We start from the raw sequence: 25,296 nt of genomic DNA on the forward strand, positions 1-25,296 counted from the left end.
GCGCGATAAAATGAAATGTAATTAACGGACGAATTTTTTTTCTCGCTCAGCCGCCACCGACCGTGGCAGTGTGTCACAATAAAAGCATAAACGAATACAGTTTGTAATACTTTAAATACCTTAATTTCATATTACGCTCCCTAGTGATAAATCTAACATTTCTATATGAATCGTTAGATTCGTTACAAAGCATTTGCATCAGTGACAACGAAATAATACGTGACTTAGCGAGGTAATTATCAGCCCAAACACTGGTTGCTTTGGTGGACATGTTACCGTTGTGAATTTTGGTAGTTTGTGGGTGTTAGTCCAGGTCGGTAGTGTATGTGAGGGAACATAATCACTGTTGTTGATGTTATTAATTAGGGATGTCTTTGCTTTGTCAGAGCACTACTGGCTGGTATACTTACATGTAACAGTTTGCTACGTAGCAAACTTGACCTAACCTATCAAAGACAACCAAATCCCCACATTGGTACAGTTATAGGCTCCAGAGATCGGTATCCAACCGTTTTGCAGTTTAGGCCCTCTTTATAAAATCATTAATTTTGCGAAACCACACGTAAAATTTAGCTGAAGCTCTTGCAACTAGTTTTAAATGTAGAAATGGGTGTGAAGTCACAGGTCGGAAAGATCAGAAACCAAAAAATGAATGTAAAATTGGCGAAAGCTGCTCTTATCGTCGTGCTGAGACACCTGCAACAAACACACAGACCCGTTCAGCGACTGCGAACCGATCAGGTTGGAAACTATATTCTTAACTGTCAGACAATGCATTTAAAGGTGGTGTTGGTTTTAGGCATAGAACCAGATGTAATTATGTATTCTTAAGGTTGAGCTTTGTTTATTGGGTCCGACTTAAACGCCCCGTCTTGGCCCCTAGACGACCCTTGTGTTACTTAACGGGCGCCTTGTTTTCACTAAAGCAGTGCTTCAAAATCCCAACCTACAGCCGCGTAAAACAACAAGGTTTTCACGGTGATAAACCGCCGGCCGTGTGCACTGTTTTGCGCAAATTTGAAACTGTTTTGCTGCGTCGTCGTGTGCAGTCAAGCGCGACATGTCGCAATAGACAGGCGGAAAGGCGGTCAAGTGACGTAACAGGGTCGATGACATGAGTGTTGTTTTGGCAAAACTGATGACGTTTCTTGGGAGTGTTTTTTGTTCAGTTTTGCTGATTGTGGAAACCGCTTATGACTCATGACGATTTACGGCGTTTCCATGAATTTACTGGGAATAATATGTTGCTCCTTGTTGTCCGGTGCAAAACGATCAACGGCGCGGCATTGGCAAACACATTGACTTGAACGTCAATAGCTGTCTGGAAACTTTGTACGAACGTTTGAAGTAGTTTTGTATTGAGCAAATCTCCAACTCTTGATTCCTTTAGCGTCACATTTTGTACAAAATGCCTACCAGCCTTCTACATCTTCGTAATACATTTTGTTTATTTTGTAGACAGATGAGTTTTTCTTTTCGGCCTGTTATTAACTTATACGACCACAGCGACGTTTCAAATCACCAAGTTTTAATATTCATCCCGCGGACTGACTGAATAGGTCCCGCCGGGAACTGCGTGCCAGTCTGTACGGTCAATAACACCCCATGCACTTCCGTTGTCTTCTTCCATTCACAACCGGCGCCACTGCTTCCGTCCTTTTACTTCTTCGCCGAGCGGGACTTCGTCGGTGTGACGCCAGGGCTTGTTGAATGCCCGGAAAGGTGCAAAGTGCATCTGTTAAGTCGGACTCTTCGTTCACATCTGGCAATTCAGGTTTAACCTCACATGTGCAGAAGGCGTTTCATCTGAAGTCAGTTTAAAGCGTCAGGTAGCAGTCACCGGTGTTTAATCTTTCCAGACCAAAACGACGATTTGTGTTCACTTTAAGAAGTAAAAAAAACACCAACAGTACTGTAAAAGGAGAGAGTTCTTTTGTGGTGTAAAATGTAAAGAAGTCTTTTTTACTTTGTACGCCAGATTGCAAGTTACTTACAGTTACAAACAACTTAAACGTTTCTCAATTGCTAACAATACAAAATCATCACCAAGAGAACTTATCAAGTGGCAATGCAGTGTTTTTAACAAGAGACGCAAACAAAACTCTTGATAATATGCATTTTGTACTTTTCTCCTCAGAACAAACGACAGCAATACAAAAGTCGAAAATTGCGTCAAAAATAAAGCATGGTGACATTTTCGCAAAAGCTTGTGGTCAGTTGTGCGAAAAAAAGTTACATAATAATGAAGGCATCCTGTTTTTGTTGGCAAAGAGAGCGATCATCTGAGACTGTGACTTTCCCGCTGGGTTCGTTCCGCTTGTCTAAACTTGCGCCGAGGCCGGTACTTGTAGGGGAGGGTATGTGCAAACCCGGAACAAGACAAAAAAAGTTTTTCAGCTCGCACGCCGGCACCCCGCGGTTGAAAGCCTTTGTTCTTCGTATCTTTTTACTGGAACCGGTTAAAAACAGGTGCACCCGACATCGTGGCCCAGTCTGGTGCCTGGGTTTAGGATGCTAGGTCATATGGCTTTGTGGCAATTGCATGTGTTAGAAGGTTGCATTACTGCTTTCGCATCAAGAAGCCAGAAGATAATTTTTATCGTTGAGATTTTGGGGGCCACCAAGCGTTCAGCATTTGCTTTGATAAAAAATTTATTATCGGTTTCATGTTTTCAACCAATTGCTGCGTCTGTTATTTGCTTTCGGCCCAAATTTAGCTATGAGCAGCATACCGAAATTCCTTTGCAGCAGCACGTTGCTCGTAACCACATAAGAAGCAGATAGGCGTAGAAGGCGTCTGTGCAACATACATATATAGAACAATGCAATTTAGTTTGCAACTAAAACGCGCATACCGAAAATGAGCATTAGGGCAGTTTTTTGCTAACTTTTTCATCTTTTTTATTTTGTTTTTACCCTGAAGTAGGACTTTTGCTCTGGCAAGAGTAAGTAAAAATAGGGCCGACGGGAGTAATTAAAAAACCGTAGAAGGGTTGCACCTGCATCATAAGACGTACGGTACGGAAACCAGACCTTCAGTTCTAAAGCCACCGACGATATTCACCAAAGCGTGCAAAGGGCCGCCAACAGCAAAGCTGCAGTCATGAACATCGTTCTGTGGCCTCTGTGCCTGTCGGTGTTTATGCTGGTCGCCGTGCAGGCCATGCCAATGACATCGCGTAAGTGAAATGTAGTTAGTAACGTGAGTAATCATAGAATAGTGACTTGTGTTTAATTATTTTAAAGATATTCAATAGCAATATGCGATGCAATCTACCATGCTATTTGTCTACATTTTGGATGGGATGTTAATTGGACGTCCAATGACATACATTCGGTCTTTGCTTCAAAGTTACATATTTTAGCGTCATTAAGCAGTAATAGTGTGAAAAATTATATATTCAATCAATGTTTATGTTTAAAACACAAAGAGAAAACAAGTACTAACCACTGGAGCGGTTTGCAACGGTATTTTACTTAAAAAACGTCAACTTTAATGTTATTTTGCACAGATGTTACGAATCTCCGGTGCAAAGACAAGGAGGGCAATACCTACCCCGTTGGAACGCAATTCACGAGGACCGACGGCGCTCAGTGCACCTGTTCCTATATTGCTGATCGTCAGGTAACACGCTTGTCCTGTCGCACTGGAGTTGAACACCGTGGATCTGGTCGAACTGGATCGGGGTACGACACGAGTTACCGCTCCTTGGCAGCAAGTAGGTGTTGAGAGTGCCTTAGTATGTAATACTAAATGTAATGCCAGTTAAAGAGTTTTGTAATAAAAAAAATTTAAAACTTTGAAGCCACACAAAAACAAAAAATACTGTTCCATAGCACAAACAAGCCTTGCAATTAAAATTTTGATTTTTTAAACGTTTTTTGGAAATATTGTATGGATGAGTCTGTATTTTAACAAACATTAAATAATTTATTTATCGTGGTGTTTCGTCGATGACTTTTTCTTCAACGACCACTTTTATGTTTTAGCTCGTTGTCAATACCAGGGTCGGTATTACGCCCTGAACAGCGAATGGAAAATGGACGTAAACGGAGTATTGATGGACTGCACGTGCGACTCAAACGCGCGTCTGAGCTGTCGATCTGGGCGCATCACCTCCTCGGTGCGGTTTGTATGTTTCATGCAAATGTAAAGCCAGTAAAACCAGTGTTTCAGTATGTTGGGAAATTACTCTAAGTTGACGATTAGAAATTCGCTTGGTAGTAAAACTTTCTTTGTGATGGATTGGGTTTGAAATAATCAACAAGTGCAACTAATTTAAAATCAAAACTTTGGGCATTTCTGCAACACCACGGTGATTACCGTCGGTAAACGCTTTGGGCGGCAAAGACGTCCTGTTAAAAGCATCATTAACTGATAGCAAAGAGAAGCAAATCTTCCCTGAAGAAAAAAACGCAGTAGCAGCGAAACCTGACGAAGTTGGTTTGTTGCCTGTGGTTTGGTGCCTTTTCTCGGCGACACAGTGTTGTTGCAAATGATCAAACGTGTAAGAGTTGTAATATATAAAGTAATAGCAATACATCTCCGGTTGCAAATCTATGGTAATTACACAGTTTCGTAGATTTTCTTTATGTCCACTTGTTGCAGCAACTGTGTGGATATTTTACTTATCCATAATAAGTTGCTATCTTTGTAGTTCAACGTTGATATTTAGGATCCAATGAAAAACTTGTTTAAACTTGTTGGGTCTCGTTTTCACAGAGTAGGTCATCTAATTTGCACCTGGGTTACAATGCGGTGACCGACGATGCTGACTTGAAATGTCAACAATCCCTGTTTCAAGCCGATCAGTATTTTGCCATCCAACAAGCTGGTGGTTACTACGCCCTGTGCACATGTCACGGGACAACAGCAACCTGCTCAGGTATGACTCTCTGATGTCCGCAAATTTAGCAACTTGACCACATACTGACAAGTTTCCCCCTTGAATCGAACGTTTGCCTTTGACTAGAAACCCAAATTTGCTAATTTGAACATATAAGCATATCGATGCGGTGCGTGATCGACGGGCTGCCAGGGGTCCTTTGGTTTAAATTGATCCATTTTTTTTCATTCTGTAATGACTTTGAAATTCATAATTGCATGAAAAATAAAGCAAAAACAGCCCACAAATAAGCGTTTATGCTACTGATCGACAAACGTATGAACACGCATAGTACGTCCGAGGCTCGCGGGAAGTTGGCACAACGTATAGAATGTTTTGATTTATTTCAGTCCCGACAGCTTCTGGTGAAGACTGTAAGTTTCCTTTCGACTTGGCTGGTCGACTTTACTCCACTTGCACGACCCAGGGTGACCCCACACGCAAACCATTCTGCGCCACCAGCAGAGCAAGGATTTACCCACAAGTTGTCGCTGATTGCATTACCACCATCGAAGGTTTGTGAACATATTTGTATCACTGGCGACTTTCGTATTATCTCTGTTGCAAGTAAATTCCATTTGTTTAACATTAGACCTGGGGTTCTGTCAGAATTATATTTCTTCTGGTAGAAATCCCATGCACTATAGCAGTGTTTCTCGACGATGGCCTATGCCCTAAGGGCCCACGATGCCATTCCTTGGGGCCACGAGCAAAATGCATCACGTTTAAAATAAAAATCTTTTAATTTTGTAAAAAGTGATTTTGTTTGGGTCATTGAGAATTACTGTACTAGGGTGTAAGGTTTGATATATATTAAATAAAGCCAAAAGTAAGAAAATTGTGGCAATGAGTACTCCTGTTCTTTGCAGAGTTGAACCAATATTATGGATACGTGTTTACCCATGGTGGCAATTCCAACGGTGCCCGATGTCACTTTCCCTTCTCTGTTGGCAGTGTACAATACCACACTTGCCAGACTGACGAAAGCTCTGGTTCTCGTTGGTGCGCTACCACCGCCAACTACGATGCGGACCAAAAATTCGGTTACTGTATCGGTGAGTTTATATGGTAGGATGTCTTTTGGGCTTCTGGCGAACAGTATTATATCTTATGAATCCGACGCTTGGATTTCAAATAGTTAGTTTCAATTGAAATTCAACCGTATGCATACATGGATGTTCGTGGTGCAGTATCAGGAGTTACAAGTCAATTCATGGAAACATACATTTGCATACAAGGGCATTTGCTTATATTACACGAGGAATGTGGTCGCTTTAACCACTTCATAATCGGTTTCCTGGTTTTCAATAATTTCACATTCACAACCACACTATACACTGGGTTTTGCTTTGGCCTGCACAGCCAGACTATACCGAACGTCGTCGTGACTCTACTTTTTACCTTTTGAAAGCGCCTGACCCCAAAACACGTGTGGTTTAGTCTATGTAGGGTGTAGCCCGTTACCTAGAAATAAAGTAGTTTCATTTACGGTAAACAATAAGTAAGAATAATTTTTTGGATATAACTTGCATGAAATATAATCTTGCAGGCGAGCGAGCTTCTGACGCCGTTTACAACGCACTCGGTGAAACAGCTACGCTGTATTGTCGCTACAACAAAGCTGCGACCGTTCAACCTGTTATAAAGTGGTACAAACTCATTGGCAGCCGAAGACAGCACATCTTCACATACGATGTAGCAACCCAGACTGGCACAGTGGTACGACATAGGATTTTATGTACACTGTAGATCACATCTTTTTTATTTCCTTTTCAGTAAGCCCGGATGTCCACGCCAATTTAGATATCATATTTCTTGTCATATTTTTACATTTATCAAATGTTCACTGGGTTTGCTCTTGATGAAGCGAGAGGAATTCGCGAAACCTCATGTTTTTTTAGAAAATAAAAATCAGTCTTTTTATCAGTGACAAACCAAAAACGTATGGTTCAGTGTCATAAGACTGATACGGCTTCTTATATAATCCGGTTTCTTGTTCATCTCCACACTGTACCCTACATATAGAACATTGGGCAAAAATATTTATTATATTTCGTTTAAACACCCGCACCTTTACGTGGTTAGTTTAATTAACACAAAGATAAAACATCAAGAAGCTGTGGGAACAAAATGTTTGTAACTTTTCTGGTGTTTTTCAGGCTCCCACAGCTGGATTTTACTCTTCTAGGCTGTCCATGCCCAATGCTAATGAGCTTCAGATAGCCAATATGCAATACGGCGACACAGGAACCTTCGAATGCGAGGCCTCTTACCCAGGAATCACTACTACATCACAACGGACCGACGTTTCAATAGTAAAAAACACAAACATGAGTTTTTATTAGTTTTTTTATTGATATTGTATGGTGAATTGTTGTTTTTTTGCAAAATTGTAAGATGTAGTAATACCAGAACATATACAATGAAATTATAATTAATGTCTTGATATGTTCTTTTCTTTAGGGCTCGTCTCCAACAAACTTTAAACTTACCTACGTCCCGCGCATAAGTCAGGTGACTTTTAAATGGACCAATCCGGAAGCACAGATCGATGGGCTTAGGTTGGAAATTCAACAGGTAAGACAAGATACAATAATGTTCATACTCGATCGAATCTTTCCCACGTTACTCATTTTCGCATGCACACAATATATCTCTTATCTACACGTAGGTACAAGTCGCTTAAGAATTCCTACCATACACACTAGAACTGCTTTCTTGTAATTGTTGCTCCATATGCAGGAGGGGTCAAATGCGATAGGCAGAGTGCGCTTATCTCCTGGGGTTGAAAGCCACGTGATATACCGTCGCTTTCTTCCCGGCCAAACGTACACAGCCAGGATTTATGCGATCATAGAAGGTCAGGATTCGATTCCAGCCACTTTGACCTTTATGCTTCCTCAGCTTCCAGGTATTTTTACTAAAGGGTTTTTATTAGTATTTGTACACTGACTTGCTTTGAATTTACAGCACGTACAATACCCGGTTCATCTGGCGAGACCACTTTGTCCGCAGCTCAACCTTTGGCGGCACCACGTGTCCAGGAAGATGAGATTATCCTCAATTGGTTCAATGAGCCATTGCCCGATGTCCAAGTAACTGGTAAGAATAATGTTGAAAGTGTTTTATTTGAACAAAAATAAATCCTTATATAAAGCTTTATATGTTCACAACATTATAATATAATACTAGCACGTGGTTTGTGGTTAAACCAAGAGTGTCTTGTAGGCTGGCGTATCGTGTACGTTGACCTTGGGACAGAGGAAACAAACGAAGTAACGCTAGAACCCGGAACCACTACGTACAGCATAGAAGAACTTCAATCTGGGACTGTGTACCGAATTACACTTTACGCAGTTGTTAATGGGACCGAGGTTGAGGTGGGAAATTGACGAGTATCTTAAAAATAAGTACTTTCGCTTTATCTATTCGTGACAACGGTTTTAAGCTGTAAGATAGTTTAAAATACAGTGCATTCGCCCTTTATCATTATTCTGAAACTTGCATGTGATGGCGGTTGAATATGTTTTAGATTGCATCCGCCGACGCAACGACAGAATCGACTCCGGCCGAATTAACTGGACCCGTGGAACTGGGTGACGTCACTGAAACGACCGTGACGTTGAGCTGGCCTGCACCTGAACAGGCAGTTACACATTATGAAGTGGCATATAGGTAAGACAAGTTTTTTTACTTACAAATGTATGAAAATGGATGTTGGTGTTAGGTAGGTTTGAAAATGAAAACGGCACAAACTTCGTTAATTGTGTCTTTTTAGTCACAGCAACCATTTCCGAAGTGCTGTGTATGGTTGAGCTTTGTAAAAACAGGTAATTTAGGAAAAAAATCACTGAAGAAACAGAAGGGAGACAGTTTTCATTAATCATGAAATTCGTAACTTTGTAAATATGTTCATATATTGTTTTTTTCAGGGATGTAACCGCACCGAACAGCCAGTGGCAGAAATACAGAATCCGAGCTTCGAGCAACCCCCGTGTGACAGAACGGCGTCTTCAGCCTGGAACGACTTACGACTTCCATATTACTCCTATAACGTAAGTTCAATGCTAGAGAGCTAAAGGTTTATAGTTTAAGTTGTTGTTTTGAAGAGTTAAAAATATGACTAAATAGAATAAGTCAAAGCTATTGTCTTGTCAAAAAACATGACTGACATTGGTAACAAGTTTACCATATGTATACCAGGTGTACAATGTTTGATTTTAATGTTATATCTAGGAATAACGTGAGAGGTGTTTATACCCCAATAACTGTGACAACCCCAGCAACTCGAAGTCGTCCCACCCACCTTCATGCTCCAACCAATCTCGTTGTAAGTGACGTAACACGTTCATCGTTCGTCGCAAACTGGGAACCAGCTGCAGGAGAAGAAGTGGATTTTTACAAGTAAGACATAGAAAAACGTACCCGTGTTTGTGCCTGTAGATACGCACATACGCATTTTTACGTGTGTATCCGCAGCCTTTTAAATTGAAGCTGTGGTGTGTTGCTGAATTGCCGCTGTCTCCACTCATAGGCACACTTTCCCACTTATTTTATTAAATTGGTGCGGTCAAGTTTGTAAAAGTAAGTTTTTCTGCAAACAAATACATACGATAAAAATATAAAGTACACAATTGACAATATAAGTCACACTTACCGACAGTAGGGCCCTATCGCGGCAACATAAAACGTTCGCTCTCAAACGTAAACTATTGATTTGGCGCAGACAAATTAAGCCACGCGAGTAATCAAGCCTACAAGCGGCAGTTATTTAGTTGCGTTCAAGACACAAACTTTTGCGATTGCAACGTGCGAGATGTACTCAAACTTAAAATACCAAGCATTTAAAGCTGTAAAGGCTGCGAGTAATAGAGGAAATAAAACATTTTTTGCCACATATGGAAAGGAAATGTTCGTCCAATTCGTATCTGCAACAAATGATTCAGGAGCCTACATACTCGATTTTTTAAATACCAAAAGTCAATAGAAAAAAACATAAACGACTGATTCTGTGACCTGTTGCAGTGTCGGCATTGAGCCTGCTTCGTACATCATGGGCGACCGTCCTTACAAAACTGTCGCTACTCATCCGGTATTTTACGCTGGAGGACTGGAAGGAGGACGCACGTATATTTTAACAATTGTTGCGGTCTCAGGGTCCGTGGAGAGCCCGGAAGTTACTGAAACAGTGACTACAGGTACATGAGGTTATGACTATTCTATTAACTGAATTGAATTAAATTCTGTAGTAATTGGTGCACTTTTCGGACATACTGATCACCTAAAAGGCTTTCAAAAGCAGTAACTACAGAAGTTACAGATCTGAGACTGACACGTCGTATTGGTGAAAATTGAATTAAATTGAAAAATACTATGAAAACTCTTTCTAACTTTGTCACTTTGTCTGCAGTGAACGAGGTTTGTGAAGTGGAAGGAGTTTGGAGAGCCGCCGACGAGAAGTTCTACAAGCGGAACCCGAGGGGTTATATGCAAAACTGTACTTGCTTCAGAAAGATTAGAGGCGGACGATGGCGTTGTGAACCAATTAGTGAGGAGTTAAAACTATGTTTTTTTTTACGAATGTATTAACTTAGAATAGCGACATCCTTTATGAGGGTTGTATTAGTTAAAGGGTTATTACTAAGAGTGACAATGTAAATTCACTAGTTAGCTCTAAATAGTGACCGAAAAAACTTAATTTTTGACATTTTTCCTGTGAGTCCTTCTTTAAAACACCGACCAGTTCTCGCACATACGGTTTTAAGACCTCAGCATCAACGCACCCTAAAGTAGATATAAACTATAAGCATTTTATAAAACTTTGTTTAGCGCCTTTACTGACAAATAACAACTTGCGGATATAGACTAATATGTACCCTTCAACTTGCATCAAAACATTTTCTTTGCTTTGAATTTAATTACAAAGGTTTTATCTATTTGTTTAGTTTGTCTTGTGGATGGAGTACAACACACTGTGAATGAGACTTGGAGAAGACCTGCGGCAGACGGTCGCACTCTGGAGGACTGCACATGTACGCTGATGCGGGATATCACATGCATTTCTACAGGTAATACCGCGAGTTTCATACAATGCGGCTGCATTTGTGAATGAAGTAGAACCATGAAAGGTATTTCCTGCTATCTTAAGTGTAATACGTCTATAGTGCAACTTGGTAACTAGTGATGATCTTGCCCGCCAAACGGCCAGGTGAAGGCTATGTCTTGCCTTTCTGTTTGAAGAGAAACATCATCACTAGTCACAAGCTGCACTGATTAGACATAATGGGCCAAAATTGTGGCCTCGTTTGCAGCTCACTTGATAGCCAAATACTTGAAATTGCCCGAAATATATGAAATTCATTTGATCAAAGTAAACCTTTTTTCTGTCAGAAAATCACGTTTCATTGGGATGTCCAGCTCTACACCCCTTGTTTTTATCAGTGCAAATACCTTTTCAATTCATTTTTACATACATGGCAGATCTCTAAGTAATACGAATGCTCCGAACATATTTTACCTTCTAAATTGGTTTCAGGTGAAACAATCCCTGAACGACCGGCTGGAGTCGTGCATCAGTCGGTAGGTGGCAGGCTTGTGTTGCGCTGCCCGCACGAAACGACGTCACCAACTCGGCCTACTATTGAATGGAGCAAAATTGTTGATGGGGCAGAACAGTTGTTGTATGTTTACCACGGCCCACAAACATACGGTCACGAGGTAAAAATGTGTGGATAAATTGCTATGAAAGTTCAAGTGCGTACCGTTTGAATTCTATTTCTATGTAAGTTCGAGACAATATCATGCTAACATCTCAGTTGGCGTTTAATTCAGAAATATATATTTCGCCTAAAATGGAATATAAGATTTAATACGGTGCGCAAATGACAGCGTGCCAGAATACCTTGGTTCCAACAGTTACAGATTACTTTACTATTCTACAATACGCATTTTACGTATAATTTTAAATCCTCAGGAGCGCACTGCAGGCGACATGAGTGGTCGTATCAGTATGGACAATGAAGTTGAATTTGTTGTCGAGCCGGTACGAGCCAGCGACGGTGGCACCTACGAGTGTAAAGTGCTTTACCCTGGGATTGCCCCCAGTGTCCATCTAACTTCAATATCGGTGGTAAGTGGCTCAAAGCTGCACCAACTGCTCCAAAACGGAATATTTTCCACAATATGATTTAGACTTTCTGGATGGCGAGTTTGTAAACAATCTGCTTTTGGGTTGCTGAAGAGCCTCAAACGTACAGTAATTATGCCAATATGGGCACAATTTTTAATCAGCACAAACGCTGATAGTTTGTGTTTACCATGAAGCTGGCGACTTGTGATCATAGAACTTAATTAATGGAGTTTTGAGATGCCGAAAGTCATAACGAAACCACTGTTTTTTTAGACTCCAACGATCACCGATCGAAGCGATACCAGCTTACTTTTTATTCCGTCCACACCTCAGGTGTTCCAAACTGATGGAGATTTTGTCACCATCACTTGGGAAGTTCCACCACAAGAAGCAACAAGCTATATTGTTAAATACACGTGAGTTACTTACTTATAAGGTTTACTGGCATCGCAGCCAAAGTGAATCGTCGCAATTCTGTGCGGTTTAAATTGTTTGAATAGTAAATTGCTTCATTTCAGTTGATTTGAATAAAATAAGATGTTTGTACACATGAGAGAAATAAGTATACAACAAGTCTCGCGCTGACTGAGGAATTTTTTGCAGGGATATCACCAATAACGGACGGGAGCACATCGTCACTGTAAACAACCCTACTGTCCAGATCGCCGATCTACTTCCATCGACAAGATATAGAGTCACTGTTATACCTGTGTTGTAAGCATTTGAAATATTTTGTAGTTTTTATTAACCTTTTTTATCCTTATTGTAATTCCTTATTTGTTATTCCACAGAAACGGTGCACGCGGCGAACCGATCAACTTTGAATTAACGACGCAAGCTGCCACACCTGTCACCGAAGCGCCAGTAACTGCTCCATCCCAACCCACTAATCTTAGGTTTGATTCCAAGGGTCGAACGACAGTCACTGCAAGATGGACTCCTCCTTTCGATGTTAATCCTGTTGACAGCTACCGGTAATTACTGTTCTTTTCTGCATACTTTGGTGTAGTTTTCTCTGATTAATTTCAAGTGCCAAAAGAACCTGCTGCTGTGTTTCATTAGTTATTAAACTTAGGTAAGATGTCTTTAAGAAAAATGCTTGAATCTTATGGATCAGTAATTTTTTAATTCTTTTGTCATTTTCTATAGTATGCCTCATAATCCGCCAGGGTGTCGCCCAGTTTAATTTTTCTGTTTTTTGACAGGGTGGAATACAAGAGGAACGGCACACGGGAAGCCCCAACCTCGTACGATACTGTACAACGATATCTGAGGGTGGTCAACTTGGAACCTGGTCAGTCGTACGTGTTCAAGGTCTACGCTGTACGAGATGGCTTGGAAAGTGTACCAAACGTCAGGGACGTATTCACAGGTTAGGAACCGTTTTTTTAGTTGTTCTTCATTAAGTCTGCTTTGTTCGCCTCATGTTGATTTATATGTCAATTGTGTAGACTCTGCGTGCCCAAGAATATATGCACCGTTCTGTTTTCATGAATCTAAATTTATTAGAGTGCAGTTACTACTGCACCGACCCGCTGAATGCGTCGGTTGCCAATTTCTACATCTCTTAATTTCAAACTGAACTGATTAGTCGTTCTAATTTCTCGGTGCTTGAATAAACATTGGCCCTTTGGTTACCACGGCATGCACAAAATCAAGATGAAATACAAAATGCACGAAATCGAACGTGAATTGCAAAACTTTTACGAGTGATGTTTATCCAGAGCCGCAACGAGTATAGCATCAGTGTTTGAACCAATTAAACGACTACGTTGTACTTACAGAGCCAATCGGTCGTATCCTGGTCCAAGCTTCGAACCCCAGGAGATCAAACAGGGTTGGAAGTACTGCCACTCTCTACTGCAGATACGACACAACAACACCCGGACAACCGGTTGTTACGTGGTACAAGTTAGATGGGGCTGAGCCAGGGATCATATACACCTATGATACATCTACCGGCAGACAGGTTGGTATAGCTATAACGACACAATTTCAAAGTTGTTTGTTGAAACATACATAGTTTTGTAGATACATAGTAGAACACTGCTGTGTTTATCACGTTTGCTCTACTATGATTAGCATATTAGCTTTGTTTCTTTTATTTCGTGTAGTTAACTTCAAGCTTCTGCACATTAGCATACAATATTTGCATTTTATTTTCTTACACAACATAACAAACAACGATATAATATGAGCAGCAAATTGAGTCGTCTAATTTCGCGGGACGCCTCTCCTCCAGCGATGCATCCAGACTCGATATCTCGAACCTACAAGGATCAGATCATGGCAACTACGAATGCCGGGTTATGTACCCAACCGGCGGCGGCAATGGACGCACTCCTGTTGTTATCAGCGGACCACCAGGCCCGGTACATATCCATACATTTCTAGTAAAAGTTATGTCAGGTTTACCACATTACTAAGGGCCTCGTTTGCAAGTAAATTATCACTGCGTTGTAAGTTGCAAAAAACTGCTTATTTTTCAGGAATAGAGTTTAATAACAATCTCAAGAAACTCTGTGACACGGTTAACGGATATTCCCATAATTGTTATACACATGTCACAATTAGGAAGGGATCAAACAGTCGCTATATGGCAATGTTTAAGTTTGATTTAAAGCGCATATGTCACTGTTAGTTCATATTGTCCATTACTCCAAGGTAACGTTCACGTCGCCGGTGGACGGCCCAGAGGAGAGCACGCATGTATTGGAATGGGAAGTGGAACCGAATCCTCAACCGGAAGGCTTTGAGCTCCAAGTTCGACGTGTAAGTGGCCGAATACACAACATTTTTTGGAAAAAACTGAATGAATCATCAACAATAGTGATGCAGATTTTTTGGGAACTATCTAAAATAAATGGATCAGAGCAAGCACAGATACCAGTCTTTGAGTTGCAATCCCGTGCTAGAGTGTTTTTATGACAAGTGATTATCGTGTTGTTTACTTGCAGCGCGGGGCAACCTCGCCAACGTACACAACTTTTAATGTGCCGAGAGGGTCACGATCGTTCCTGTTTCGAGGACTAAGGCCAGGACAAACTTACGAAGGATTCATGACCTCACAAAACAGATACGGAAGATCTGAGCCAACCCAATTCTATTTCACCACGTCCACATCGGTATGATATCGTTCAAAAACGACGATTGTTTCAATCTGGGCGTTTCAAACATTTTGACCCCATTCTGACAATACATTTTTGTTCGACCTTTAGAATACACCTAAGAGCGTGATATAGGAAATTGACTCTACAAAAAGTTAAATTGTTCCGCGACCCCAAAATCACTTTTGGCGACCCAAAATGGGGCTGCGACCTACGGCTTAAAAAGACCTGGTTTAAATGATTCCAATACACCATTTTGGAAAACGATAATGAAGATTACTTGGGACATCTAAAGACCTTAAAAATGCATGCATCGCAATTTACAAACACTACATTGAACAACACAATATCGTTTTCATTCCAGGACCGACCAAACCCCCCGACCAACCTCAGGGTCGTTAACCCTTCAGCTAACGAGGTTACGATTGTTGTACAAGGACCCAGCAACGTTGATTTTTACCGGATTCGTTACAGCCCTGAGACCCCGATTCCGGGCGTTCCCGAAAAGGTGGCTTTCCTAGTTCAATTGTAGAAACCTGACCTAAGTCTTTTCTTTACAAATGTTCGGCTTAATACAGGTGGCTGAGGGGACTTCCCCGACGGATCAAATCACCCTCACCGAACTGGTTCCAAACACACCTTACATTATAAGCGCGACCTCGGTCGAAGACAACGTAGAGTCGGAGCCATTCCGCGCGAAAATGACCACCCCGAAGGTATGTGTGAAAGTTCTGTTTCCACCGTGCTCTATAGCTCATTTTTAACCATATACATTTAAGGATAAAACCCGTTCCAAATCAAATCAAATCCAATGTGTGTTAAACCTAATACGACAAATACAATGAATGTATGTCTCATATTCGACAGAGGAGGCCACCTACCCCTACTGACGTCACGATCATCGAGGTCCAGCCAAGAAGGATAACATTCGAAATTGTCGGAAGTAGGACTGGCGTTGATCAGTATGAAATACGATACGTGCCGACAATAGGAGGGACAGAAAAGGTAAGTCCAAAGGAAAAGGGGCATTTGCAAGTCAGGGACTATTTTCCCAAATTGCTGCAAAAGCGCATTTACGACGATTTTGGATATGCCTACATTTTTGCTCGGCATGACGGTAATATGTCGTCAGTGATTTAATTGCCAGAAAAACGTTAATTTGAATTGAACCTGAAAGTCACAGCTGGAACTCCAGGTTTATTGATCAAACAAAAGTTTTACAAACACAACAAAGATCGCCGATTCCACAGCATATTTTGGTTGCAGATTTACCGTGCAAATCCCCTCGACAATAGAGTGACTCTGACTGTGGAACCTGACGTCCAATACGAAATGACGATACGGGCTTTGAACAGAGAAGGAGGAGAATCGGCTCTGCTAAGGACCGTTTTTACCACACCGCCTGTAAGCTCAACATTTCCCACCGTAAAACAACTACTACAAAGTTCAACCAAGCGCACCCCTTTTCGTAGAATTAGAACTTGAAGCAAATTGAAAACAATTCTAAAAACTAATAAATTTACAATTGCTAGTGACAAGTATTGACGTTTTCCTTGCGAAGAAGTTTAGTAATACGCACATCTTTAAAATAGATTGGGCCTACTTACTGGCCCAGATGGAAAATTGAAGACAACGATTACCTCGGCAAAATAGTACAAAAAAATCAGTGACCACAAAAAAAGCAAGCGTTCTCTTATATATAGGAACAATCGCCACCTGCTCGTCCACTGTTTTTCTCTGTTCTGGAACCAACATCGGACAGCGTCACCTTGCGGTGGACTGGTTCCACAGACAACGTCCAGTATTATGCGATATCATACAGATTAAGGGAAGACACTGTGGCGGCTGTAAGTAAAACTCTCTTCCAGAATAAATTTAAAAATACTTTGTTTGGGCAAGTGAAAAACGTTGTAAAGCCCTTAGCTCATTACTGTATGTGTGCGTATATTGATTAGAAGTCGCACACTAACTTCTTTCATTCACGTGTATGTGTAGTTGCGAGAGACTCCCGGTATCCAACAGACGATGGTGATACCTGGACTTCTTCCTGACAGCGATTACTACGTGTCTGTGACAGCAGTTGGTTCGGGCGGCCATTCGCCTAAGTTGGAGGGACAATTTCGTACACTGGTAAGCTTTACATTGTTAGTTATTTGACTTTCACATACATTTTTAACCTAAAAGTATGATGTGCGGAAAATAATTGTTGCGTGATCTGCGTAGCCCCTTGTCCCTCTGAGTGAAAGTGACGTCACGGAAGTCGGGACTTTCCCGGATGAGGTTACGATTTTCTTGAACCCAGATCAAGACGTTGACTATTATATCGTCAGGTACAGACCAGAAGGCGAAGTAGAGGTATTTACTGCATTACATTTTCGTATTTAACTTGCTTCTAACTACTTAACACGTTGCCTTTCGTTTGCACAGGAGACAGAAACCATTATAGTTGGCCCTAACATCACATTGACCAACCTGGTCCCAACCACCAGGTATTTGGTGACTCTGATTGCAGTAAAAGATAATGTGGAGTCGGTGCCAATCGAGACGACAGTTGAAACTCAACCGGATCAGGTATTTTTTGCACCATTTACGAAAAGTTTTGAACATACACTTTTCATCACCATAACGTAAGCAACGATTTTACGTTTAAATTCAGGTTCATCGTTTTGCTTTTTTCTTGCTATGTTTCGCTTTAAATTACATTTGTTTCGTCATGTGTAACGCAGTTTCGTTTCTGGAAGCCCAAGCTTTGGTTTATAATTTCTTTAATTAGTCTAACAAGGGTTGATAACATGTACTGCTGTCCCTTATGATTTTGGCCTAATCCTAAAAAGGTGCATTGCTTGGTGTAAGCTGTATTTTGCTTTCGCAGCCCGAAGATACAGGTTTCACGGTGGACAACATTCAAAGTGTCGGTAGATTGCCAGATGAAGTGACTTTCCACATGAATCCTAACGACCAGGCAGATTACTACATCATCAGATATCGGTTGGAAGACGAGGACGATGTACTACGTTTTTTTTTATATGGTAGACACGTAAAAGTGTCTTTCCCGTTTTTTAAAGTGGACTTGATGTAAAAAGTTGATTTAAAAAATCTCAATTTACTTAAATTTTCACAAAAACGAAACTGTCTTAATATTAAAAACTATATTCAATAATATAAATATACGTGTTTGCTTCGTTGATGCAGGATTATGTGAAAAAAAATAAGTAAGCTATTTTAAATTCAAAGTATAATATAAGAGATTATAAAGAGAGGTTACATGGGGTGGAATACCTTTCATTCAAGAATATACTCTACAGTTTACAGAATTGGTACTAACTGGACCAGATCTAACCATTGACCATTTGCAACCGGGATCTCGATATGTTGTGGAGTTGATTATGGTAGATGATAACATTGAATCTCAACCTGTAGTAAACGTTGTTGAAACTCCGGTCGCTACTCCGGTAAGTTTAAAAAAATGAACGTAGGCGTTGCACCTTAGCTGCAGAAAAGTACAGATCAGAAAATCGGTATTAGTGAATGATTGAAGTTTGTATTTACATAGGTGTGTTTCATGGTGTGACCTTAAGTTGCATGATGACACTGGATGCATGTTTTCACTTAACTTTGGACTTAGATGCAATGTTGCAGTATAATGTCAAACGGTAACATGACAACAAAATTGTGTACTAGAAATATATTGCTGCCTGAACTTAACCAAGAAATTGTAACTTATTTTAACAGACTTCCACGCAGCCCTCTCAGCCGACTGGACTTCGTGAGTTGGGCAAGAGTTCCACTAGCATCAACTTCCTCATTGAAAGCCCAATTGACCATGTTGAATACTTCCATGCTGAATGGAATCCAGTTAGAGAACCTGGGAACGTGAGGGTATGTGAACAAACACATTGTAACCAACTTCGTATTGAAATGAATGTCATCGGTGTGGAAATCTTAATGTACCCAATTTTAAAAATTAGGAAGAAAGAAACTGATTGGCACCAAAGTTGAAACAAAAGCATTTTGGAGAACTCATTGCAAAATCTGATTCGCTTAAACCGAACTAATACTAAAATATGGAAATTTGTTGAAACCGTGTTTGACGCAAGCAACGCTCTCTAACAATACATGCGGTTGAAAGATTTACAAACATGAACCTAAACGAAGCAAAAAAAGGAATAAACTATCTTAGCAGGGGCTCATTTACATACGTTTAGGAGCGCGACAACCCCAGCAACGACCTCACGATCAGCGGACTTGCTCCATCTACCGTATATGAGTTGCGAGTTGTTGCAGTTTATAACGAGCTCGAATCACTTCCCGTAGCCACAACCTTCCGGACAAGCCCTGAAGAGGTAATGAATTAAACTTTTTATACTAACTTACCATTAAGCACACAAGCATTTACTAAATTCTATACCTTACACAAGAAATTGATAAAAAAAGATTTGTCAGAATCATATAAAAGTGTGTTTGAATTTCAGGCCCCCATCGTTGGCTCAATTGCTCCAACCAATCTAAGAGTTACCCGAGTCGGTCCGAACCAAGCAACGCTCGAGTGGGTGCAACCAGGAAATCCAGACGCAGTTGCCAGATACATTTTCTCATACCGAGAGACTGCGCGCGACTACCTACCTGTCACTGTAAGTTAAACTCATGATAATTTCCAGCAAGCAAATCACTTCCCGTTTTTACCAAATAGTAATTTGTTCAGCGAAAACATGTGGCCGCTACAACTCCGTACACGACCTTGACCCATCTCGTACCTGATACTCAATACACCGTGAATTTGACTGCTATTGGAAGAAACCGCCAAAGGCCGACGGTCACCACCAGCTTCAGAACGGTAAAAGAAATTTTTAAAAAGACTGAGATCAAAATTTTTCTGTCATATAAACTTTTTATTAAATGTTTCGCGCGGAAAAAAGTATTTTTCACCATGTCTGCTGACCGACGATTGCAAAAATTCTAAAGTGTGCATCCAGCTTGTTATATATAGCACATATAACATGGGAATAGTGAGTCTTTAACGAAAAAAGTTCTATATTGAAAACAACTGCTCATCAATACCGACTACAGTGACAGAGCAGAAGTTGAGATAAGGACTTCGTTTGAACTGACATTTTACTCTCTTTCGGTTTACGCATTCCCACATACTCGATCGAGAAAATAATACAGTGGTATTTCTGAGAACATACGTAAACCTGATTTATACTGCTTAGACCCCTGAACCCGTGACAGAACCGTCGTCCACTCGCCCAACAGTTGTAGTGCGAACTCAACCAGCCAGTCCAGAACCTATCCCCACTGATGAACCGGAGCCATTGCCTCTTCCGTTGGAAAGCCCGCATAGTCTGGTTGTAACCAGGAGAGGCGATAATGACGCTGACGTCACTTGGGAGCCTAGGGGAGACATAGAAGAAATCGATGGGTTTTTAGTGGAATTTGAGCCCACTTTTACACGCCATGGTCCTGCTGAGGTGCCTATAGTTTGTAGTCTGTTAATGTGTGAAAATTGATTTTTAATAGCTGAACGTTTATCGTTATTGCTTTCATTATCTTTACCATAATCGAAGCAGCTAAATAATGTGCACAATTAAAAGAAAGTTAACTTTAGCCTGATTTAGCTTCACAAAAAAAAACACAAATTGAAATTGGCAAAGATTTATTTTTTTGTGGATAAGCCACAGTTACTCGATGCATGCAGTTTTTAGTAACAGATACAATAATTACAGAGAGTGGAACTTCCCAACTCGGCAACAGAAACAAACCTCCCAAGTCTGATCCCTGGGACAGAATACCAAGTTCGTGTTTTTGCAACTAGGGGTGACCAACAATCTGCTCCTGCTTTAGCTACGTTCATCACTCAGGTAACAACGACTTCATAGGTTTATAGGTTCTTCAGGGTAGGTGTGAATTAATGTGGGTATGAAATTTTTTTTTCGTTGTGAGTGAAGATGTTTTTGTTACTTCTGCAGCTGTTTTCCAAGGATGAATTTTTGTACGATATTGTATATTAGAATCAGAAAAGAGCGGTCCAATTCGTAATTTTTGTGTATTTTTTAATAATTAGTTTACATTTAATACGTTTGGTGTTATTGTCGCAGTGGTATTGAATTCAATATATTCGAACATAACTACAAACAACTAACTTCTTCAATGGAGATTGTAATTACATGCTAATTCGTGGTATCAAAACAACAAAACATATTTTCAATTGTGTATTCACTAAACACTTTAATCTACTGTTACGGTACAATCGTGACTGAAAACTAGGGATGCACCGAAAGTTCGGTTTGCCGAATTTATTCGGCCGAAACCAAGTTTTTTATAATTATTCGGTTTCGGAAACCGAAAACTTTTTAACTGCAAGCAACACTGATACACAAAGTTTAGAATCATTGTTCAAACTCTACTAGTGTGTTTTTGTCATCGAATCAACTTTAAAAATTTGGTACTGCATTCTTTAAGTGCCAATAAAAGGTTGTATGATAGGATCATAGATCCATTCCAGCACATGTTTTGTTTAAATTTTTTGCGATTTTAAAGAGACGGATACCAAAATTAGTTTCGATTTATTCGGCCGAATTGATTCGGCAACTTTTGCCGAATATTCGGTTTAGGCCGAATAAAAAAATTGCTGTTTCGTTGCATCACTACTGAAAACCATTATCTTTCCAGCTGCAAGCACCGAACAACCTGGTTGGAATCCCGCAAACCGACCGTGTAACTATTAGTTGGGAAAACCCTGAAGGCGACCTCCTCGGAACGCGGTTCGAGACACGAAGGGTACGACCTTGTATAACTCACCTAAAATGAAACATAACTTCTTTCTCATTGCACCTATTTAACGCTTTACTATCTAAGAAAGGCAGTTTTAAATAGATAAAGCGTTCAACTATAAAAACTTTAATTATTATTGACAGTGATGTTATATTTTCTATTCAAAATAGGGTTTGGGATTATGTAAAAAGTCATATAAGGTTGGTTGAGGTTCGTAGGTTATGGCGGTAACTACGCAGTAGGATCTATGAGTCGGTGGTACATGGAAAGAAGGGGTTCCGAAATGTGGTCGATGATCGCTCGAACTGGCTGTTTAAAGCTAGTTTGAGCAAAACCAAAATACTTTTTTAGATCTTAGTTGGAACATTAATACCAGCCTGTAACTGTTTTAAGTATTTTATCATGATTTAAAGGTTTGGTTCTACGCTATTTTAAACTGATATATTTTGAAGCCTGGACAAAGCTGGAGGGAGCGAATCTTCAATCCCGACACCACCCGACACGTGGTTCCCATTTCACCTGACGATGAACAGCTGGAAGTAAGGATAACGTCACTTGGTCGAACAATCCAATCGCCTCCAGCAGAAACGATCGTCATAATCAGAGCGCCAGGTTTTCCTAAAATTTTAAATACACTTTTTTTGCAGATTTTATATATTAAAATGAAAGTAATGCAAACTTTAGTTTAATAACAGTTCATCCTGTTATTCATTTTCCGTGATTGCGTGATTTCTTAAACTGACATCGCTTCCTACTTGTCTAATGTATGCTACGTTCAGGTGACGTCATCTTAGGAGAACCAATCGCAGTGGAGGAGATCACTGGTTATGAGGGTGTTGTTACGTTAAGCGACGACGTCGTACCGTCTAATGGTATGACCACACTTTAAACATTGTGTTAGTTCGCAAGTGAATGACAGTTTATTTTGACGAAGTATTGAACAACTGATTTTAGTTTAGGATTATCCCAGAATTGCGATTCTTCCAGCAGATACTATGGAAAACACTAATTTTTCTAAATAACAACGTAGAGCCACGTTTGAAGTGAAACAAGACCAGTACATTTCCATTTGTATGGTTTTAATGTGGCGAATTGCAGGCTGGATTTTGCGCGTCGAAGACGAAGAGGGAATTGTAGGCATCCCTATTCTTCTAACCGACACTGCCACGACCTACAACCTTGTAGATCTACAGCCTGGAAAGAAATACACGATAATTGCTCTTACGCCCGAAGGTGGAGAGGTTAGTGGCGACTCTGTTCATTGAAAAATATGTTTAGTCAAATTTGTTTGCCAAAAACAAATGACTAGAATTGTAAAGCAGACCTGAAATTAGCCGTGACCGTAAACCTTTCAAAATAACATTTTTTCCAGAAAGAAAAATTATGACTTGATACTATCCAAAAAGTTAAATAAACATAAAAACCTATGTGAATTTGTTTGTAAACTTTTAAAGATTGGAAGAACCGATTTTACAACCAAAGCCGACTCACCGAGGAATATTCAGACCGTGCAAGTCGCTCCAAACACCGCCACCGTTTCATGGCAAAAACCACACTCCGACATCACTGGTTACGTCGTACATCGCTAGTAAGTTTCAACATAACAGTGCAATCGTTTAGCTGGTTAACAGCGCGTCTCTTCACTACATGGTCAACTGTAACGTTACTTCTGTTTTAAAACAGCGTTGTTTTACAGTGATAATGCCCAGGTTTAATATGTTTAGCACATAACAAAACAGGCCAATAACAATGCCAAGCGCCTGAAGGATTCTTTACGCTCATTGACGTAAACGTAGTAATACAATGGGCGCCTGACCTCATATCCTCTAAGGTTTTATTGGTACCCATGCCATTACAACTTTTGTACACATAGTTCAATTATGTTGCAGTCTTTCGCACAAAATAAATTTTACTTGTTTTTGACACACAGTCCAGTTGGTGGAGAAGGGGATGTTACAGAAGTTGAGCTAACTCCAGACACCACCGAATATCAATTCACTGGTTTGGTTCCTGAGACGCTGTATGAAATTACTATTTCTCCCACATTTAACGATACTTCTAAAAAGTAAGCAACATTAAAGCTTGGTGTTGGTTAAACAATATTACTTTTTCCAGTGACCCCAGTACTCTACTTTATATAACTAACCTGTAAAAATATTGTATAAAAACTAATTTTCGTTTAATGCATTGTTGCGATTAAAACTAAGTTATGTTGATAGAAATTAGAGTTTAAATAACAAACTCGTTTTCTTGAATTGACATCATTTACCCTTGCAACATTTCGTTACATTACTACTGTATACTTTTGCAGATGCTTCGTTTGTTGTTTGCTATTCCATAATAGTTTAATATGAAAAAATCAATTATTAATCTCGCCTTTTGAATTGTTTCAGAGGTAAACTTGAAAGGTTTCTTTTGCATGATACCATACTGACACATTGGTCTACACATTTTTTAAGTTTCACGTAAAAATATAGATAAAAAGTACAATATCTGTCTGCTTTCACTAGCGAATCGAAAGAGCTTGGCATGTCAGTAGTCCACCGTTTCACGACAACCCCTGAAGAACCGGAACCAACGCCACCAAATACTCCTCCCCAGCCTGCAACTGATATCCGTTTTACGGATGTGGAACCGGATAAGGTGACCGCCAACTGGTCACCTTCCCCAAATGTTGATGTTGACACTCACAGGTTAGTTTTGGCTTTGGTGTTTTTTTTTTATTTGGTGCCAGTTTCAATATAATGAATTGTCTCTTGACAACCCTTTATATTTCGTGTTTTTTTTTCTTGCGTTAGTACTGTTAGAATGCGTTACTGGGTACTGTTTGGTTTTATCGAGGTGTTTTTAGCAACCGACCGAATTGTAACTAAACGTTTACATGTGTAATATCAGGCCTATGAACAGCCAATGTGTATGATGCCATTTTTTACAGTATTAAAGTGTTATTTAAACACTTACACTTTCCTTTGTGATACGTAACGCAAAACAAAATTTCTTGTTTCCGCAGAGTCGAGTTAAGCCGGGTTGATGATGGATCGTTGGTTGTATCCAGCAATCTCCCAACATCATATGCGTTATTCACACGACTTGAACCCGACACTCTGTACGAGGTTGTGGTAACCGCAGTGAGAGGAATCCAGGAAAGCTCCCCGCTCGTCGGAAGGGTTTACACAGGTTGACTAGTTTTTCATTGCACGTTTCAACAACTTCAAGAATTTCTGAATTGCTGAGATAAGTGCCAAAGCTCAAAGTTGCACAATTAGCTAAGGGGTGTAAGGCATACGCTCGAAATCACTTTTAGGCAAACAAGCGAAATCAATAATAAACCTGAAAAGTTTCGAATTCAACCGAAGAAACGCAAGATTTTTAATAAGCATTATATAATCGTTAATTGTCATTT

The 25,296-nt window shown here is 40.2% G+C and overlaps 1 protein-coding gene across 1 annotated transcript in view; it reads left to right on the plus strand.

Annotated features, from left to right (window-relative positions):
• The first annotated feature begins 2,898 nt into the window (after window positions 1-2,898).
• The window catches only part of LOC145914048 (tenascin-X-like), a 33,286-nt gene continuing 10,888 nt past the window's right edge, over window positions 2,899-25,296 (plus strand). Inside the window, exons 1-52 of the mRNA XM_083001826.1 lie at window positions 2,899-3,179; window positions 3,513-3,719; window positions 3,991-4,124; window positions 4,724-4,886; window positions 5,237-5,401; window positions 5,756-5,941; window positions 6,436-6,605; window positions 7,046-7,201; window positions 7,350-7,463; window positions 7,629-7,797; window positions 7,857-7,988; window positions 8,115-8,266; window positions 8,419-8,561; window positions 8,819-8,941; window positions 9,123-9,290; window positions 9,912-10,084; window positions 10,297-10,434; window positions 10,832-10,954; window positions 11,422-11,603; window positions 11,860-12,015; window positions 12,289-12,431; window positions 12,619-12,729; window positions 12,807-12,989; window positions 13,221-13,387; window positions 13,800-13,984; window positions 14,217-14,387; window positions 14,680-14,787; window positions 14,973-15,140; window positions 15,487-15,630; window positions 15,701-15,838; window positions 15,990-16,127; window positions 16,389-16,526; window positions 16,826-16,969; window positions 17,118-17,252; window positions 17,346-17,477; window positions 17,550-17,693; window positions 17,995-18,129; window positions 18,428-18,574; window positions 18,855-19,001; window positions 19,328-19,465; window positions 19,595-19,753; window positions 19,825-19,956; window positions 20,333-20,590; window positions 20,846-20,980; window positions 21,792-21,899; window positions 22,346-22,505; window positions 22,673-22,765; window positions 22,992-23,134; window positions 23,348-23,481; window positions 23,824-23,958; window positions 24,404-24,586; window positions 24,904-25,070. Coding sequence (XP_082857952.1) covers window positions 3,104-3,179; window positions 3,513-3,719; window positions 3,991-4,124; window positions 4,724-4,886; window positions 5,237-5,401; window positions 5,756-5,941; window positions 6,436-6,605; window positions 7,046-7,201; window positions 7,350-7,463; window positions 7,629-7,797; window positions 7,857-7,988; window positions 8,115-8,266; window positions 8,419-8,561; window positions 8,819-8,941; window positions 9,123-9,290; window positions 9,912-10,084; window positions 10,297-10,434; window positions 10,832-10,954; window positions 11,422-11,603; window positions 11,860-12,015; window positions 12,289-12,431; window positions 12,619-12,729; window positions 12,807-12,989; window positions 13,221-13,387; window positions 13,800-13,984; window positions 14,217-14,387; window positions 14,680-14,787; window positions 14,973-15,140; window positions 15,487-15,630; window positions 15,701-15,838; window positions 15,990-16,127; window positions 16,389-16,526; window positions 16,826-16,969; window positions 17,118-17,252; window positions 17,346-17,477; window positions 17,550-17,693; window positions 17,995-18,129; window positions 18,428-18,574; window positions 18,855-19,001; window positions 19,328-19,465; window positions 19,595-19,753; window positions 19,825-19,956; window positions 20,333-20,590; window positions 20,846-20,980; window positions 21,792-21,899; window positions 22,346-22,505; window positions 22,673-22,765; window positions 22,992-23,134; window positions 23,348-23,481; window positions 23,824-23,958; window positions 24,404-24,586; window positions 24,904-25,070 — 7,753 coding nt within the window. The 5' untranslated portion in view covers window positions 2,899-3,103. The remainder of the gene's footprint in view (window positions 3,180-3,512; window positions 3,720-3,990; window positions 4,125-4,723; window positions 4,887-5,236; window positions 5,402-5,755; window positions 5,942-6,435; window positions 6,606-7,045; window positions 7,202-7,349; window positions 7,464-7,628; window positions 7,798-7,856; window positions 7,989-8,114; window positions 8,267-8,418; window positions 8,562-8,818; window positions 8,942-9,122; window positions 9,291-9,911; window positions 10,085-10,296; window positions 10,435-10,831; window positions 10,955-11,421; window positions 11,604-11,859; window positions 12,016-12,288; window positions 12,432-12,618; window positions 12,730-12,806; window positions 12,990-13,220; window positions 13,388-13,799; window positions 13,985-14,216; window positions 14,388-14,679; window positions 14,788-14,972; window positions 15,141-15,486; window positions 15,631-15,700; window positions 15,839-15,989; window positions 16,128-16,388; window positions 16,527-16,825; window positions 16,970-17,117; window positions 17,253-17,345; window positions 17,478-17,549; window positions 17,694-17,994; window positions 18,130-18,427; window positions 18,575-18,854; window positions 19,002-19,327; window positions 19,466-19,594; window positions 19,754-19,824; window positions 19,957-20,332; window positions 20,591-20,845; window positions 20,981-21,791; window positions 21,900-22,345; window positions 22,506-22,672; window positions 22,766-22,991; window positions 23,135-23,347; window positions 23,482-23,823; window positions 23,959-24,403; window positions 24,587-24,903; window positions 25,071-25,296) is intronic.

This window comes from Ascidia mentula, chromosome 9 (genome assembly GCF_947561715.1).
Source record: "Ascidia mentula chromosome 9, kaAscMent1.1, whole genome shotgun sequence".
NCBI lineage: Eukaryota > Metazoa > Chordata > Ascidiacea > Phlebobranchia > Ascidiidae > Ascidia > Ascidia mentula.